This window comes from Mesoplodon densirostris, chromosome 17, assembly GCF_025265405.1.
Source record: "Mesoplodon densirostris isolate mMesDen1 chromosome 17, mMesDen1 primary haplotype, whole genome shotgun sequence".
Classification (NCBI taxonomy): Eukaryota; Metazoa; Chordata; class Mammalia; order Artiodactyla; family Ziphiidae; genus Mesoplodon; species Mesoplodon densirostris.
This window is the reverse complement of record NC_082677.1, coordinates 9056369-9075346: the sequence shown is the minus strand read 5'-3', so window position 1 is coordinate 9075346 and position 18978 is coordinate 9056369. Positions and strand designations below refer to the sequence as shown.

General features: G+C 36.7%; 1 protein-coding gene across 6 annotated transcripts in view; it reads right to left on the bottom strand.

The window, feature by feature from the left end:
• The window catches only part of PDS5B (PDS5 cohesin associated factor B), a 196775-nt gene that overhangs the window by 15664 nt on the left and 162133 nt on the right, over positions 1-18978 (bottom strand). For all 6 annotated transcript variants that reach the window (XM_060079876.1, XM_060079875.1, XM_060079880.1 and 3 more), the window contains exons 24-26: positions 12444-12567; positions 4133-4337; positions 1427-1541 (exon numbers count right to left, since the gene is read on the bottom strand). In XM_060079876.1, the coding sequence (XP_059935859.1) occupies positions 1427-1541; positions 4133-4337; positions 12444-12567 (444 nt within the window). The remainder of the gene's footprint in view (positions 1-1426; positions 1542-4132; positions 4338-12443; positions 12568-18978) is intronic.

Below are 18978 nucleotides of genomic sequence, written 5' to 3'. Positions count from 1 at the left end.
AATGGAAGTCTTCAAGAAAATCTAACCACCTTACTCAATGGTAAGAATCTTCATCAATAAATCTGAGGAAAAAGTCATGGCTGACAACTCTACATACTGTTTTTGCTTAAAGAAAGAAAAAAATAAAAGAAAGTTTCAGTACCTCAGTTTTAAAGTTAACCACATTAAATTCTACTCAAGAAAAACCTGAAAGTGCTTTGTCTCTGTGTTATGTAGACAGAATGGGACAGAGGGATAGCCCAGAGGAGAAAATGGGAGAAGAGAGAAATGTGAAACAAGGTATCATTCTAGAAGGGAAAAAAGTAACCTTTGAGACCTCAGGCACAGGATAAGTTCTTCTGGTGTGGCTCTCTGCTGGAATGGAGATCACTCATGGCTATACTAGGGCAATTTACAAATACCGCCCAAAATCTTTAGTAAATTCCAAAGAATATTTTATCTATTTCAAAAACTAATGTGTTCTGAGAGGAGGAGTGGCTAAAAGTTGTCATTAGTTATATAATCACTCTAACACAGAATTCATTTTGGGAAAACTAACTGTTTTTTTTTTTAAAATAGAAACTGTGGCAAAAAGAGGGTAAAATCTTTTTCTCTTGTCATGAGAAAGTTATCAATAATTTAATTTTATTCTCTTGAAGCACCTCAAATATTTAACTATAAAATATTTCTATGAATCAAGAAACCAAGAGTTATTTTCCTTTAATAAGAAGCTAAAGGCATAAGAAATTAATTTATTCAAAACCACAAAGGTCATTCTTTATTGTAACAGAAACAGGGTCTCATCCATATTTTAAAGAACTCTGGTAGTCTTACAAAGACTTCTCTAAATACCGTTATATTCCCCTATCCCACACCCAGGCATATACAGTCTTCTGGCCTCTCAACAAGAATCTTTGAAAGAACTGTTAACTGTCATAAACTTTAATTAGAGAATCACCAATGAAGTAGTAAGTGGGATCAGTTGCCTGGTTATCAACTTGGCCCATTATTAAATTAGACTATTCTCTATTCCTTATAGAGGAAGATAGTAACTGCAAAGAAAATGTGCTTACTATGTGAATAAAAGAGAATATTAATTCTCCCCACATGAAAATGTATACAGTGTTTCAGAAGAAAGTAGGAAAAGATAAGAACTGGAATGGAAACTCTTAATGGGTTGCTTCAATAAAAAAGAAATGCCAGACTGGTAGAGAAATATGTCAGTAATACAGTAATTATGCAAAGTTGTTTAGGGAAATTATATAAGAAATGAAACATGAAGAGATGGCATGAAAAAAGAAAAATAAGAGAACAAATAAGGTAAAGAACCTTAAACTCCTAAGAAATGAAATAAATTTAATATACTAATTATAACTGAGATTCCATTATCAGCAAGAAAGGGAAAAAACTTTCAGAAAATATGAAAATGGGATGGAAAAAGTCTTACTCTTTAACATCTTTAAGTTGTTCAATATCCTGTACTTTGACATAATCTGGGTCATGTGCCAAAAGGTGAATTGTATATGGAACAACATACTCGGGTAGAAGAGACAATAATTTTTCTGAAAAAGAAAAAGAAAAAGAAAAAACAAAACAAAACAAAACAAAAACAGCCAGGTTAGAAAACCAAATCTTACTCATTCTCTTTCTCTCTCTCTCTGATACTATGTTTCCTGCATCCCAATAGTTTACCACAATATGACTGGAAGAAAAATATATTGAAATGTCCAGTGTTGAGGTACATCATAAATTAAAGTTTATTCATTCATCCACCATGGCCAATATTGATTTGCCTACTAAATGCACCATGTGCTGAGGCTACAAAGACAAATATTTCAATTTTCAATAGATATGGGAAAAAGTGACCCAAACTATATTCAAGACTAAGGAACATACGATCTATTTTTCTTATTATTAGTAACTCTATGTTCAACACTCCCTTGTAAGCTGCATAGCAAAATGAAAAAAACTAGTAAATTTTTCAGTTAGTATGACACAAAAACAGGAAGTAACGGTTGATACTATTTGATATTATTTGTAACATAAGAACAGATATAAAGGAATAGACATTGTTTCTAGGGCATTTTAAATAACAAACATCTTTTTAGTTTAAATTCAAATATGTTAATATTTTGACTGAGATCAGCATATTCCATTAGAGGTAGAATGGAAGTCCTAACTAGTTTTTTTTTTTTTTTTTTTTTTTTTTTTTTTGCGGTATGCGGGCCTCTCACTGTTGTGGCCTCCCCCGTTGCGGAGCACAGGCTCCGGACGCGCAGGCTCCGGACGCGCAGGCTCAGCGGCCATGGCTCACGGGCCCAGCCGCTCCGCGGCATATGGGATCCTCCCAGACCGGGGCACGAACCCGTATCCCCTGCATCGGCAGGCGGACTCTCAACCACTTGCGCCACCAGGGAGGCCCATGAAGTCCTAACTAGTTTTAATAAAGGTTACTCAAAAGACCAGGATTCACATTCTGAACAATTCTTTTTATATTTCCTACTCTCAAAATTTTAAATCAGATGTTCAATCTAGAGTATAATAATGCATGTGTCAATAAGGCACCAAGTTTTCTTTATTTCTATTGCTGAACTCAAAGAGAATAAGTTTGTGTGTAATATCATTCATTTCAAGGTAGGTATAGAAGAAAAAAGTAACAAGGTTCAAAAGTCAGTGAAAAAGTCTGTCAAACATTTATTGAGTGCTTACTCTTTTCCAGGCCTTCTATTTTTATTGGGGCTTACTATTTTAAATATAAAGATGCATAAGACTAGATAAAAACCTCACACTAAAGCATGGACACGACAGAAGCTATACTTCAATGTGGAGAGTGCCCTAAAATAAGAATACCTAACAACTACTGAGTACTTCTTTGGACCATGCATTATGCCAGGTGCTATATACACATAACTTTTTCATCATAATCATAACCACCATAAGCTATGAGTGAAACTATACCAGTCTTACAAAAAGGAAACTAAAGCTCAGATTGCACAAGTAACCCACCCAAACACAACCAGTAAACGGCAGTGGTGGGATTTGACTCCAGAGCCCTCATTTTTTCTAAGGTGAGGTAGGAACAGAAAGAAAGAGGGTCCTAGTGATGAGGCAACAGCAAAACTGTATTTTAAAGGATTCAAAAGGGGCAAACCCCTCTCCTTGGTTTTGTTTGTTTATTTGTTTGGACAGAAGGGGGACGCAGTTTCCAGACAGAGTTGACGACAGAGAAAACAGATGGCTGTACAAATTTCAAATAATCCAGAGTACAATGAGCACAGAATTTATAGTCAGGAGTAGCTAGAGAGAAAGCGTAAAACTCAGGCTGAGAGTGAACTATAAAGGGCCATGCTAATGAGCTTCAACTTGATCCTATGAGCAGTAAGGAATCGACAAGGGTTTCAAGCAAGGAAGTGATGTGATCTGATCTGTTCTAGAAAGATAATTTTGACAGTGGTGTGGCACAGCTGGAGGTGGGTCAGAGGCAGGGGAACATTTACAACAGGGAATTAGTTAGGAGTATATAAAATAATCCAAGTGAAATATAGCAGTGTAGGAGAGTTGAGGAGAAATATTCAAGATATCCAGAAGAAGAATTAAGAGGATTTAGTGACCAATGAGAGGAAAAAAGAAGGCGTGAAGAATGCCTCTGATTTCTGACTTGCATAACTGGATGGATTTTAATGCTGTTGATCAAGTCACAGAAGTCAGAGGGGCACAAAAACTAATAGTGTGGATGGGGTAAAGTGAGCAGATTTTAAAAAGGCACACAGGAACCTGCTATTAATGTCAGCTACAGGTGAGGGCAACCAATAAAGATCAAAGACCTGTACTTTTTTAAACTAAAAGATAGTACTTAGACAATCTACATAAATGTACCGCTTACTGTTTTATTTACCTCCAAAGTCACTGATTTTTTCCCCTTGGCCTTTTAGTCAGTTGCATAAAGAGCTATGGGTTGATATTTAAATACCCATGCATTTATATTTTAAAATGACCTATGAAAAGGAAAAGCTGCTACTGAAAAACAGTAACAACTTCTTATTTAATGAGGGCAAATTAGAATATAATAAATAACAGTAACATCATTTTGTGTTCTATGAAACTGAAACTGGCAGGATGGGAATGTACACTTTTCATTTTCATATACGCTTACCACTAACAGCTGCATGCTGTTTCAGATACTCGCGTCTCACATTGATATTTTTTACCAGACACTGCCTGGCATGAGCTCTTCTTTCTTTTACAGGATCTTTTGCACAAAGTGCACAAATTGCCATATACTCAAGTGGAAGCCGTAATCGGGAAAGACCTTTGTGCAGTTTCTGAGCAAACACTTGTCTTACTTGATAGCATTCATCCTGAAAGACACAATTATTCAACATATTATCCACATGGTACCAAAGAGAAACAACTTTAGATATGAAATTCGCTAGATCAAGTAACCAGAAGGGTAAACATAGCAAGTTTACCCACAATCACTGCTTCTGTTCACAAGACTGAGATGTGATAAGTTAATATCAAGGCTGGAGTGATCACTTGGACCCTAATAACTACCAGCTACCTGGTGTTAGAACATATTTGAATGTAATCTTAAAACAGATAACACTAGTAAATATTAATCCATCCTAACTTAAATAAATGAGATATGTAAAAAAAAAGTTTGAACACTATCTAATATTTAGCTTTTTCATTTGCTGAGCAAGATAAAACTGTCCAATTTATATATTTTAGTCCTATCATATAAAAAACTATTCAGATTAAAATGGACAACTCTGAAGGCAGGAGTTACTAATTTCAGAAACATCACATTACTTTTAGTTCTATAAATGAACCAATCTGTTCATTGCCACTGTGCCGGCTTTCTTCACACTACTCACTCTCCTAGACCACCCACCTCCACTCTCCTAGTCCTCATCTTTAACGACAGCTCCTGTATCTTTCAGAAATCACTGTGGAATCTGTATCCTGCATCCACTTCTGGCTCCCTTAGCACTCTGCATATTTCCACCATAGCCTTTAGTATACAGTATGAAAACGACTGGTTTATCTGTCTTACCTAGTGCTATTCCTTGAAGATGAGAACAACGCCTTTATTTTTCTTTGTGCCTCTAAACCTAGCACAATATCTGGTACACAGATTATGGGAATTTTTTCTAAACTACAGGGAAAAGCTCATATGACTTCTGAGCCATATATGAGACATACAAAGACCTTCTATGACATAAAAAGACTTTCATTATTACACCTAACACTCCACCAATGAACATAACATGTAGTATGTTTCATATTATTGCAACTTTATGTTTATTTCTTCTATTGAGAATATAAATTTTGTTTTTCTTTGAAACCTAGGTCATAACATCTTGCCCTTATCATTAAATCCCTATTTTGGGTATCTTCTTTCATTTAACTTAAACTTCAGTTTATTATAATACCAAATACCCACTTTTAAAAAAGTAGTCAAGTGCAGCCACTATGGAAAACAGTATAGAGGTTCCTCAAAAAAACTAAAAACATAGTTGCCATATGATCCAGCAATCCCACTCCTGGGAATATACCTGGACAAAACTATAATTCAAAAGGATACAGGCACCCCTTTATTCATAACAGCACTATACACAATAGCCAAGATATGGAAACAACTTAAATGTCCATCAACAGATGAATGGATAAAGATGTGGTACATATATACAATGGAATACTACTCAGCCATAAAAAGAATGATACAATAATAATTTCATTCTTTTTTATGGCTAATATTCCACTGTACATATATATATATAAAACATATCTTCTATCAGAGTTTTTATCTTTTCCGGACATATGCCCAGGAAAAAGTGGGGTGGGGGAGGGATGGAGTGGGAGCTTGGGGTTAGCAGACGTAAACTATTATATATAGAATGGAAAAACAACAAGGTCCTACTGTAGAGCACAGGGAACTATATTCAATATCCTGTGATAAACCATCATGGAAAAGAATATAAAAAAGAACATACAGACAGACACACACACACCTGAATCACTTTGCTGTACAGCATACATTACCACAACACTGCAAATCAACTATACTTCAATTAGAAAAAAGAAGTAGTCAAGCTTTCACAGAAATATTGTCTATTATCTACCCTCATAATCCACAAAAGGAAGTTAAACTTATCTCATTACTTCCTCAGTATTACTCCTATAGGGAGAGGAATTTTCATTATTCAATTATTTATTATAAAAATACCCAATTACAAACTGTGTAAGTAAAAGTCAATATATCACAAATATATTCACAAATGAACAGACCATTCATTAAAATATTAAACAAGAGGGAGAGGAACAAATTAGGAGTATGGGATTAATAGATACAAAGTACTATACATAAAATAGAAAAGCAATAAGGATTTACTGTATAGCACAGGGAATTATACCTAATATCTTGTAATAATCTATATAGTGGAATATAATCTGCAAAAGTCAACCTGAATCACTAAGCTGGTTACACCTGAAACTAACACAATATTATAAATCAAATATACTTCAATAAAGCAAACAACAAAAACACTGAATAGCACTCAAACATCCCTCCCCCATCCCTATCCCCTAGTTAGATACACTAGGGGGATAGACCATGTCATTCTCTCATTAATCATCGAGGATCCAACAGTACAATGCAAATTCATTACAAAGTCAATTGTGAATCATAGCAAAGGTAGGAGAGTTTCAAAAAGTGATGTTAGAAAAGAACTGTCAAATCATGCCTGGCAACTGACACATTTAACAACAAAAGATTAGAAAATTGACCACGATGATGATACAATATGTACATCAAAAGAGAATCATGTGAATAAAGATGAAAAGATGTGCTCCTGAGAACTGAGGAAGTCTTCCAATGTTTGTTTTTTGTTTTTGGCAAAGATTTACCCTTTTCGTTAGGTTATAAAAAAAATATGAAGGACAGATTTATCCTTTTGACTAGGTTATTAAAAAATGTGAAGTAAAGATTTACCCTTTTGACTAGGTTATAAAAGCATGTGAAGTAAAGGATAGAGTGATACAATTTTTATCAGGAAAAATACACTCTCAAAAAAGCACACTTCATACTATCATGGTTATACTTATAACCAATCATTGGTTCAACATAAAGAAGATGGTGTCTAATACTACAAAATATTTTTTGCAAGGATAAAGTTCTGATCAAAGCTTTTATTCACTACTAAGAAATTAATTTTAGCCTGCATCTTAAATTAAATTTTAATGTCCTTTTTCAAACTGAAATATAGTTGATTTACGATGTTGCATTTATTTCTGCTGTACAGCAAAGTGTACTTTTTAAGTATAAATTATCCTCAGAGCTACTTCTAGTATCTTGCAAATAGTTCAATTACTCTGTGTACTGCACTGTGTTATCAACGCTTATTTATATTTTCTGTTCTCCTAAGAGGTTATCTTCTTGAGGGCTGTAGCCATGACTCATCTTTGCATTTACAGAACCTAGAACAATGCATAGCACATAGCAGTACACAGCAAATTTTCATGAATTGCATTCAAATTCTAAAATACCTAAGTAATTATTAAATAATTTTATTATTATTGAATTTCTATTCCTCTTTATTTACTTTCTATTCAAATACATGACAAAGGTCACTGAGACACAATATTGCCTTTAAAGATCTCAACTCAAGCAAAGAGAAATAAACCATAGGTACATAACTAAGTACAATGCATGTATGTACCGGAGGACTATATATAAAATCTGTAGCTATAAGAATAAGAGCAAGTTGTGTGGAGAAGGCTGTGCCTGAGCCTTGATTTGCAGAAAGGGTTGAATTTGGATGTGTAGAAATGAGAGGGTGAAAACAAAATTAGAGGCAGCAAACCACAGGTACATAAAAGAAAAAAATGTTTGGCTTCATTGAAATAAGCATGGGTAAAGGGCAGTGTGCTAAACAGAATTTTTAAATGTATATTTGGGTCCAAATATTAGAAGGGTTTGAATGGCAATGTAAAATATATGCGATTTTTTCTTTCTTACGAGTGTAAGCGCCTAAATATTTTTGATCAGGGGAATAACATGATCAGAACTGTCACAGGGAAATTTAACCAACTACAGAGAATAGCATAGTTGAGAGCTAATGATGGGTACAGCAGTAAGAATGGTTAAGAAGATATGAATGGGGGCTTCCCTGGTGGCGCAGTGGTTGAGAGTCCGCCTGCCGATGCAGGGGACGCGGGTTCGTGCCCCGGTCTGGGAAGATCCCACATGCCTTAGAGCGGCTAGGCCCGTGAGTCATGGCCGCTGAGCAAGCGTGTCCAGAGCCTGTGCTCCGCAATGGGAGAGGCCACAACAGTGAGAAGCCCGCGTACCGCAAAAAAAAACAAAAAGATATGAATGAAAAGAGATATAATAGATATCAAAGGACAGAATTATCTGTACTTTTGCAACAAGATGTAACTACAAGCAAATAGTCAAATATAAATCATGATTTTAGGTCTAAGAAATGCCAACCAGTTTTATTTAATGCTTATTGAGGCTCTCTGCATGTCAGGAAAGAATAGATTTGGGAAAGATTCAGGCTTACGTTCACAGAACATGAAAGTCTGAAATTTCTGTTTAGCACTGGAAGTGGGACCAGAAACTTGAGAAGGGCCAGAAAACATAGTCGAGAAGCATAACAAAGATCAGGAGACAAAAAACAAAGAAGAGCGTTTCAAGAATAAAGGTGCAATGAGCTGTGTCAAATGATGCAAAAAGGACATGTATAATAAATATTAAGATCTTTGGGGCTTCCCTGGGGGCGCAGTGGTTGAGAGTCCGCCTGCCAATGCAGGGGACACGGGTTCGTGCCCCGGTCCGGGAAGATCCCACATGCCACTGAGCGGCTGGGCCTGTGAGCCATGGCCACTGAGCCTGCGCGTCCGGAGCCTGTGCTCCGCAACGGGAGAGGCCACAGCAGTGTGAGGCCCGCGTACAGAAAAAAAAAAAAAAAAAAAAATTAAGATCATTGGATTGGGGGACTTAATTAGACCATTTTTGGAAAACAGTGAAGGCAAATGGCAAAATATGAGTAGTGAGGAGTGAGAGGATCAGAGAGACAAAGATACAGATTACTCTTTCCTGAGATTTGGAGGTTTAAAAAGAAGAGACAAGCATGTGGTTTAAAGGAAAAGCAGAATTAGGAAAAAGTTTTGCATAGGATAGGGTAATTTCATGTTTGTAAGTTGTGAAAATGTGCTAATAATTAACTCTGAACCATTAACACATGTTCCACAGTCAGAATTTCAAAACAATCTTTATTTATTTATTTTTTTTTGCAGTAGCGGGCCTCTCACTGTTGTGGCCTCTCCCATTGTGGACCACAGGCTCTGGACGCGCAGGCTCAGCGGCCATGGCTCACGGGCCCAGCCGCTCCGCGGCATGTGGGATCCTCCCAGACCGTGGCATGAACCCGGGTCCCCTGCATTGGCAGGCGGACTCTCAACCACTGCGCCACCAGGGAAGCCCCAAAACAATCTTTAAACTTGGGTAATCTGAACTTGGACCTACTAGGAATCTGGTGATTGAGATAGTAACATAAAACAAATAGTGTGCTAGAAAAGAAAGTCTCTAGAAAGAAAGACGCAAGTGTGGATGCTTTTTGCACGTAGTAGACATTTAACTAATGATCTGCACATACTTACTACACACAGTGAGTTTCAAACAAAGCCCACTCTTTTAACATATTTTCATACATCCCTTTAAAAAAAAAAATTTCTACTTCACAACCGACAACACCAATAACCTAAGAAATACCAGACCAAGAATCCAACAACTCAATGGACTGCAAGTACTACCAATTTGAAAAAATAATTACATAGTTTGTTTTCTAAGTAATTTAATATATACTTTTAAACAATTTTCATTTTATTGAAAAATAAGATTATCTCCAAATTAAAGGGGGAAAACTAAACCAGGAAATTATGGGCTCCACAAAATCTCATTTCTGCTATTGTTTAGTCTAATATCTGAATAACAACAGCAAAAACTAAAACAAATCATAACAAACAGAATTTGGAATAGCTGTTTTAAACACTGAAGTACTATAAAGTGATAAAATAATTACAATTAAAAAAACAGATGACTGTTTATGTCTAAGGGTTATACATAAGCAGCAATTTTTTAAAAAGCAGTAGAAGGAAGCAGAGAATGGAGAGAAAAATTGCAAGTATCCCTACAAAGTACCAAATTCTTATACATAAGACTGCTTGGAAAAGAACAGGAAAATCAAGTGTAAAATAACCAAATTATGAAAAACTCATACTGGAATATCATATTTATTACTATAGAGGTCCTTTTTCTTTAATTTTCTCAATGATGCTGAAAACTTGTAAAGTTATAGAGTTCAAATATTATGGTACTCTAATATGAAATCTGCAAGACTGGAATATGAATTCATTAGTATCACTGTTAATAACTTGAAATTCTAATTCACTGAGTAATAAGAAATGCTTCTGCCCTAAAATTAAACTCTACCACATCTTCATAAAACTATACATTTCTATATATTTTCCTTCCTTTTAAGAACTAAATCCATTCAATCCTTATTATTCACACATTACAAATTTGTGAATTCACCTACTCACTAAAATTTATTTGTAAACCCAAATCAATACTTGCAGCACTTTTTCTTTCTCAAGATTGCTTTGGCTATTCGGGGTCTTTTGTGTTTCCATATGAGAAATGGAAATAAACACAAAAATAAACAAATGGAACCTAATGAAACTTGAAAGCTTTTGCACAGCAAAAGAAACCATAAACAAGACGAGAAGACAACCCTCAGAATGGGAGAAAATATTTGCAAATGAAGCAACTGACAAAGGATTAATCGCCAAAATTTACAAGCAGCTCATGCAGTTCAATATCAAAAAAACAAACAATCCAATCCAAAAATGGGCAGAAGACCTAAACAGACATTTCTCCAAAGAAGATATACAGACTGCCAACAAACACATGAAAGGATGCTCAACATCACTAATCATTAGAGAAATGCAAATCAAAACTACAATGAGGTATCACCTCATACCAGTCAGAACGGCCATCATTAAAAAATCTACAAACAATAAATGCTGGAGAGGGTGTGGAGAAAAGGGAACCCTCTTGCACTGTTGGTGGGAGTGTAAATTGATACAGCCACTATGGAGAACAGTATGGAGGTTCCTTAAAAAACTAAAAATAGAACTACCATATGACCCAGCAATCCCACTAGTGGGCATATACCCTGAGAAAACCATAATACCAAGAGTCAGGTACCACAATGTTCATTGCAGCTCTATTTACAATAGCCAGGACATGGAAGCAACCTAATTGTCCACTGACAGATGAATGTATAAAGAAGATGTGGCACATATATACAATGGAATATTACTCAGCCATAAAAAGAAACGAAATTGAGTTATTTGTAGTAAGGTGGATGGACCTAGAGTCTGTAATACAAAAAAAGAAAAAAAAAAGGTCCTGAAGAACCTAGGGGCAGGACAGGAATAAAGACGTAGACGTACTAGAGAATGGACTTGAGGACATGGGGAGGGGGAAGGGTAAGCTGGGACAAAGTGAGAGAATGGCATGTACATATATACACTACCAAATGTAAAACCAATAGCTAGTGGGAAGCAGCTGCATAGCACAGGGAGATCAGCTCGCATAGCACAGGGAGATCAGCTTGGTGCTTTGTGACCACCTAGTGGGGTGGGATAGGGAAGGTGGGAGGGAGGGAGACGCAAGAGGGAATTGATATGGGGATATATGTATATGTACAGCTGATTCACTTTGTTATAAAGCAGAAAATAACACACCATTGTAAAGCAATTAATACTCCAATAAAGATGTTAAAAAAATAAAAAAGAGTAAATGAACAGAGATGTCAAAAGTTTGAGTCACCTGACACACATCCAAGCAGAAGTCAAACAAAGCAACGTTCTGCCTCCCTGCTTCAGCTCTCATTATCATAAACAAATGTCTGTTTGGTGGTCTCTGTAGTGCCACATTTTTTGCATTTTTATACTTTTTATTGGTGATTTTGTTTAAAATAGCTCCCATGCATACTGCTGAAGTGCTGTTTCGTGTTCCTAAGAGCAAGAAGGCTCTATGTGTCTTATGGAGAAAATCTGTGTCACATAAGCTTCACAAGCATGAGTTACAGTGCTGTTGGCCATGAGTTCAATGTTAATTAAACAACTATACACTAAAAAAGGTGCCATTAAGCAGAACCAGACAAAAAACAAAGTTGTGTTCTAGTGCAAATAACTAGAATCAACTGTACTATGTCAGCAACCCATAATTCAAATGACAGTTTTAGAACTCTGAAATGTTTCACATACATAAATTTTCCAAGAGGAGACACAAACATTCAAGATTTTTATCTCTTTATCATAGTGGACTTTCTCCTTCCTAAAAGTCAAAGACCATAGAAAGTCATGTTCTATATAGCCATTTTCCTTACATTGATAGCTAAAGCACATAGCTGATATTGTTCTAATGTGATAATTTCATGATAACAGGGTTCCTGTGCCAGCTTCACAATAGCACTCCCAGCAGCAAGTCTCAGACGTGACATATCTGGTTTACTGAAAAATAAGCAAGAAAGAATGTGAATTAGATTTCTAAATGTCTGCACAAAAACATTCCTACTTTGAATATTTAATTTTATAAAAATTCCTCTGGCCAAGAAAAATAAAGGGCAGAAAACAATTTAGTGATACTGAACACCATATTATGTTTCCTTAACTTCTCTAAGATGGTGTGTAATGCCACAAAATTCTTCTCTTGAACATAAGTCTATGCTAGTCATTGAATTTTCTTATCCCACACAAAACAGCTTTCAGCCAAGCCTAGAACAAATATATTTGTATGTTTAGTTGTTAGGTCTTAAGTCTTCCATTACAGATTTTTTTTTTAATATGTGTTTACGTATATATTAGGCATAAAATATCCTAACTTCCTAATCAGTCAACTAAAACGATGGAGCTAAGTACAAAAGAACTGGAATGAAAGCAGGTGTAGTGGTAAAACATTACTACTTTTAGCTAGTATTCAATCTTTGAAATATCCCCAAGAGCCTATATTTAAGTTTAAGGAAAGAAAATTTTTGCTAAATGGGACATACTTAAACAATTAGGAAACTCCTGACTAGTAAATATATTTAAACAATCCTTCCTAATACAGTGACATGTTAGATGAATTACTAATGTAACTGGACTAATGTAAGGAGGGAAGCTGTAACTCCTTAATTAGGATCCCCTATGTAGTTCCATAGTAAAAGATTATTATTTAATATTCATACTGCTTTTCAGTTCATCAACAGCAATATTCCAAGTAGTTATTATAAGGTAAATCACCCAACCACTGCTAAGAAAAGTCTGATTTTTCTTGTTGGAGTTTTTTTAGTATAAATAAAAAATAAATAATTACAATACTTTACAACTACGTTTTTGAAGACCCGGTTTAAAAACGGAGACCCAGTGAGGGCTCCCGCGGCGGGGACACATCAGGTCTTAGCAGCTGCAGGCTCTGTGGGCACATACACACGGGGGCTGGGCCGGGCTAGGGTCTGAGCTGCCTCCATAGCTCCCACAGCGGGTCCAGGTGCACGACTACTGCAGTCCTGAGACCTGACTTCAGTGGATCTGCACTGGTGGCCTTGTGGAAAGAACTCCTGAGAGACATCAGGGATGACTGCTGGCATACCCACAGTTGAGGTGGGGCCAAGGGCAGTACCAACAACAGTGTATTTTGTGAGTCTGCACAACAGGTGAAAGGTGACACAAAAGAGCACACTCAGTTGACCAGCTCCAGTGGAAGAACACTCAGTGGCTCCTCTCCCAGTGGGAGCATTCCAATCCCGCCTACCTTGCACCACAGCTTTAGAAACATTATCTGGGGCTTCTACTCCAACAACTAGGGGGCAGACCCTGCCCCGACAAAGCAATGACAACCACAGAGCAAAGAGAAGGCCCTGGTCAATATCCTGTGCAGGCTCTGGTCACTACAACATCAGTCACACCTCCTATCAAGGGGATAATGGCCAGCATACACTGAGGAAAGGGGTGGCAGGCATCCATACTAAAAACAGCCCTCACACCAAAAAATATTAAACCCACGCAGGCTACACAGGGACATTCCCACATAAAAATACCCTCCAAGTTTCTCCTAAACTCATAGAGCAAGAGAAACATAAGTAAAATGAAGAAGCAGAGGAACCATTCCCAATTAAAAGATCGAGAGAATTCCCCTGAAAGAACAAACAATGAAACAGACTGCTTCAATCTAATAGACACCAAGTTCAAAAGGAGATAATGAAAATACTGAAGGAATCAAGAAAGGCGATAGACAGAGATGCAGATTACTGTAAGAAGGACCGAGAAACTATAAGGAGGAGCCAAGAAAAAATAGAGAATTCATTGGAAGAGACGAAAACTGAACTAAAGGCTATGAAGAGCAAAATGAATACTGCAGAAGAAGGAATAAGTGATGTGGAAGATGGAATAATGGAAATCACCCAGTTAGAACAGCAGACAGAAACCCAAATGAAAAAAAATGAACAATATAAAGCGTGTCAATCTACGCATAATAGGGATTCCAGAACAAGAGGAAAGAGAAAAAGGGATTGAAAATGTATTTGAAGAAATTAAGGCTGAAAACTTCCCAAGCCTAAAGAAAGAAACAGATCTCTAGATACAGGAAGCAAAGAGGGTCCCGAACAAGATAAACCCCAACAGACTTACACCAAGACATATTATAATAAAAATGGCAAATGTTAAAGATAAAGAGAGGACTCTATAGGCAGCAAGAGAAAAACAAAGTGTTAATTACAGGGAAACCCCCATAAGGCTATCAGCTGATTTCTCTACAGAAACGTTGCAGGCCGGAAGGGAATGGCAAGATACATTCAAAGTCCTGAAAGGGAAAAATCTGCAACCTAGGATACTCTACCCAGCAAGATTATCACTTAGAATAGAAGGAAAGATAAAGAATTTCTCAGACAAACAAAAGCTAAAAGAATACAGCAATACTAAACCTATCCTAAAGGAAATACTGAAAGGTCTTCTCTAAGTAGAAAAGATGTAAGAATCTATAGGAAAGAGAAAGTCATAATTGGAAAGTAAATCACTTAAATAAGCAAGTACACAGATTTAAAAAACATCAAAAAATTTCTGTGAAAGCGATGATTACCACAATGAACAGCAAAAGTGTGAACATGAAGATGTAAGAGGACATCAAAATCATAAAATGTGGCAGAGGAGAGTAAGAAAACATACATTTTTTTTTTGAATTTGTTTGAGCCTGTATGACTACCAGTCTAAAGCAAGGAGATATAGGAAAAGTGTTAACATATTTGAAAAACAGGGCAACCACAAATCAAAAACATACAATAGATTCACAAAAACAAAAAGAGACCATAAGAATAACACAAAAGAAAATCATCAAACCACAAAAGGAAAAAGGAAAAGGGACAAAGAAGAAATATAAAATCAATGGGAAAACAAGGTTTAAAATGGCAATAAATACATATCTATCAAAAATTACCTTCAATGTCGATGGACTAAATGCTCCAATCAAAAGACATAGAGTGGCAGATTGGATTAAAAAAAAACAAAAACAAGAGCCTACAATATGCTGCCTACAAGAGACCTACTATAGGGCAAAGGACACACACAGATTGAAGTGAGGGGACGGAAAAAGATATTTCATGCAAACAGAAATGACAAGAGACTGGGGGTCAAAATACTCATATCAGACAAAACAGACTTTAAAACAAAGGCTATAAAGAAAGATAAAAAAGGACACTATATAATGATAAAAGGATCAGTACAAGGAGAGAATATTACACTTGCCAACGTAAATGCACCCAATATAGGAGCACCCAAATACATAAAACAAATACTAACACACATAAAGAGAGAAACTGACAGGAATACAAAAATAGTAGGAGACTTTAACACCCCATTCACATCAATGGACAGATCTTCAAGACAGAAAATCAATAAGGCAAGATAGATCCTAAATGATACAACAGAACAGTTAGACTTAATTGATATCTTCAGTATATTACATCCAAAAAAAGCAGAATACACATTCTTTTTTTTTTTTTTTTTTCCGGTACGCGGGCCTCTCACTGTTGTGGCCTCTCCCGTTGCGGAGCACAGGCTCTGGACGCGCAGGCCCAGTGGCCACGGCTCACGGGCCCAGCCGCTCCGCGGCACATGGGATCTTCCCGGACCGGGGCACAAACCTGCGTCCCCTGCATCGGCAGGCGGACTCTCAACCACTGCGCCACCAGGGAAGCCCTACACATTCTTTTTAAGGGCACATGGAACATTCCCTAGGAGAGACCACATACTAGGGCACAAAACAAGCCTCAACAAATTTAAGAGTATAGAAATTATTTCAAGCATCTTTTCTGACCACAACGGCATGAGACTAGAAATCAACCACAGAAAAAGAATGAGAAAAAAAACAATTACATGGAGACTAAACAATATGCTACTAAAAAACCAAGGGGGCAACAATGAAATCAAAGAAGAAATTTAAAAACACTTTGAGGCAAATGACAATGAAAACACAACCATACAAAATCTACGGGATACAGCAAAAGCAGTTCTTAGAGGGAAGTTCATAGCAATACAGGCCTTCTTTAAGAAACAAGAAAAATCTCAAATAAACAACCTAACCCACCACCTAAAAGAATCAGAAAAAGAAGAACAAACAAAACCTAAAGTCAGCAGACTGAAGGAGATAATAAAGATCAGAGAGGAAATAACTAAAATAGAGATTAAAAAAACAATAGAAAAAAAAATCAATAAAACCAAGAGCTAGTTCTTTGAAAGGGTAAACAAAATTGACAAACCTCTGGCCAGGCTCACCAAGAAGAAAAGAGAGAAGACATAAATAAACAAAATAAGAAATGAAAGATGAGAAGTCCCAACTGATACCACAGAAATACAAAAAATAAAAATAAAAAAAAGAGAATACTATGAACAATACTGTGAACCTAGAAGCAGCAGACAACTTTCGAGAAACATACAGCCCATCAAAACTGAATCAAGAAGAAACAGATAACTTGAACAGGCCAACCACTAGAATGATATAGAATCTGAGAAAACAAACAAACTCCTACAAAGGGAAGTCCAGGACCAGATGGCTTCACTGGGGAATTCTATGAAACATACAAAAAAGAACTTATACTGATCCTTCTCAAACTCTTACAAAAGACTAAAGAGGGGGGCCTCCCTGGTGGCGCAAGTGGTTGAGAGTCCGCCTGCCGATGCAGGGGATACGGGTTCGTGCCCCGGTCTGGGAGGATCCCATATGCCGCGGAGCGGCTGGGCCCGTGAGCCATGGCCGCTGAGCCTGCGCGTCCGGAGCCTGCGCGTCCGGAGCCTGTGCTCCGCAACGGGGGAGGCCACAACAGTGAGAGGCCCGCATACCGCAAAAAAAAAAAAAAAAAAGACTAAAGAGGAACACTCCCAAAGACATTCTATGAAGCCACCATCACCCTGATACCAAAACCAGACAAACACACCACCATAAAGCAAATTATAGGCCAATATTTTTGATGAATAGACACAAAAATTATCAACAAAGTATCAGCAACCTGAACCTAACAACAAATAAAAAAGGTCATACACCATGATCAAGTTGGATTCATCCCAGGGTCACAAGGACGGTTCAACATACGCAAATCAATCAATGTGATACACCACATCAACAAAAGAAAGGACAAAAACCACATGATCATCTCAGTAGATGCAGAAAAAGCATTTGATAAAATTAAACATCCATTCATGATAAAAACCCTTATGAAAGTGAGTATAGAGGGAGCACAGCTCAACATAATAAAAGCTATTTATGACAAACACACAGCCAATATAATACTCAACAGTGAAAAGCTGAAAGCCTTCCTGATAAAATCTGGAACAAGACAAGGATGCCCACTCTCACCACTTCTCTTCAACACAGTATTGGAAGTCCTAGCCAAAGCAATCAGAGAAGGAAAAGAAATAAAAGCTATTCAAATTGGTAGGGAAGAGGTAAAATTATTGTTAAACACACATAATGATAATTATCAGAGAGCCCAGAAATAAATACACACACCTATGGACAATTAATCTTCAACAAAGGAGACATGATATTATTATATGTAGAAAACTCTAAGGACTCCACACAAGAAGTACTAGAACTGATAAATGAATTCAGCAAAGTAGCAGGATACAACATTAACATACAGAAATCAGTTGCATTTCTTTACACTAACAATGAAATATTAGAAAGGAAATGTGAACAAACAATCCCTTTTAAAACTGTACCCCCCAAAATAAAATACTTAGAAATAAACCTGACCAAGGAGGTTAAAGACTTATATGCTGAGTACTACTAAACATTAACAAAGGAAACAGAAGATGATTCAAACAAATGGAAAAACATCCCATGCTCTTGGATTGAAAAGAATTAATATTGTTAAAATGGCCATACCACCCAAGGCAGTCTACGGATTTAATGCGATCCCTATCAAATTACCCATGATATTTTTCACAGAACGAAAATAAATAATCCTAAAATGTATATGGAACCATAAAAGACCCAGAATTACCAACACAATCCTGAGGGAAAAGCACAAAGCAGGAAACCCTCCCAGACTTCAGATAATACTACAAGGCTACAGTAATCAAAACAGCATGATACTGGCACAAAAAGAGACATATGGATCAATAGAACAGAACAAGGAGCCCAGAAATAAACCCACACACTTAATCTTCAAGAAAGGAGGCAAGACTATACAATGGGGAAAAAGCAGTCTCTTCAGCAAGTGGTGCTGGGAAAGCTGGACAGCTGCATGTGAATCAATGAAGTTAGAACACACCCTCAGGCCATACACAAAAATAAACTCAAAATGGTTTAAAGACTTAAAGACAAGATACCATAAAAACCCCTAGAAGAGAACAAAGGTGAAACATTCTCTGACATAAATCGTACCAATG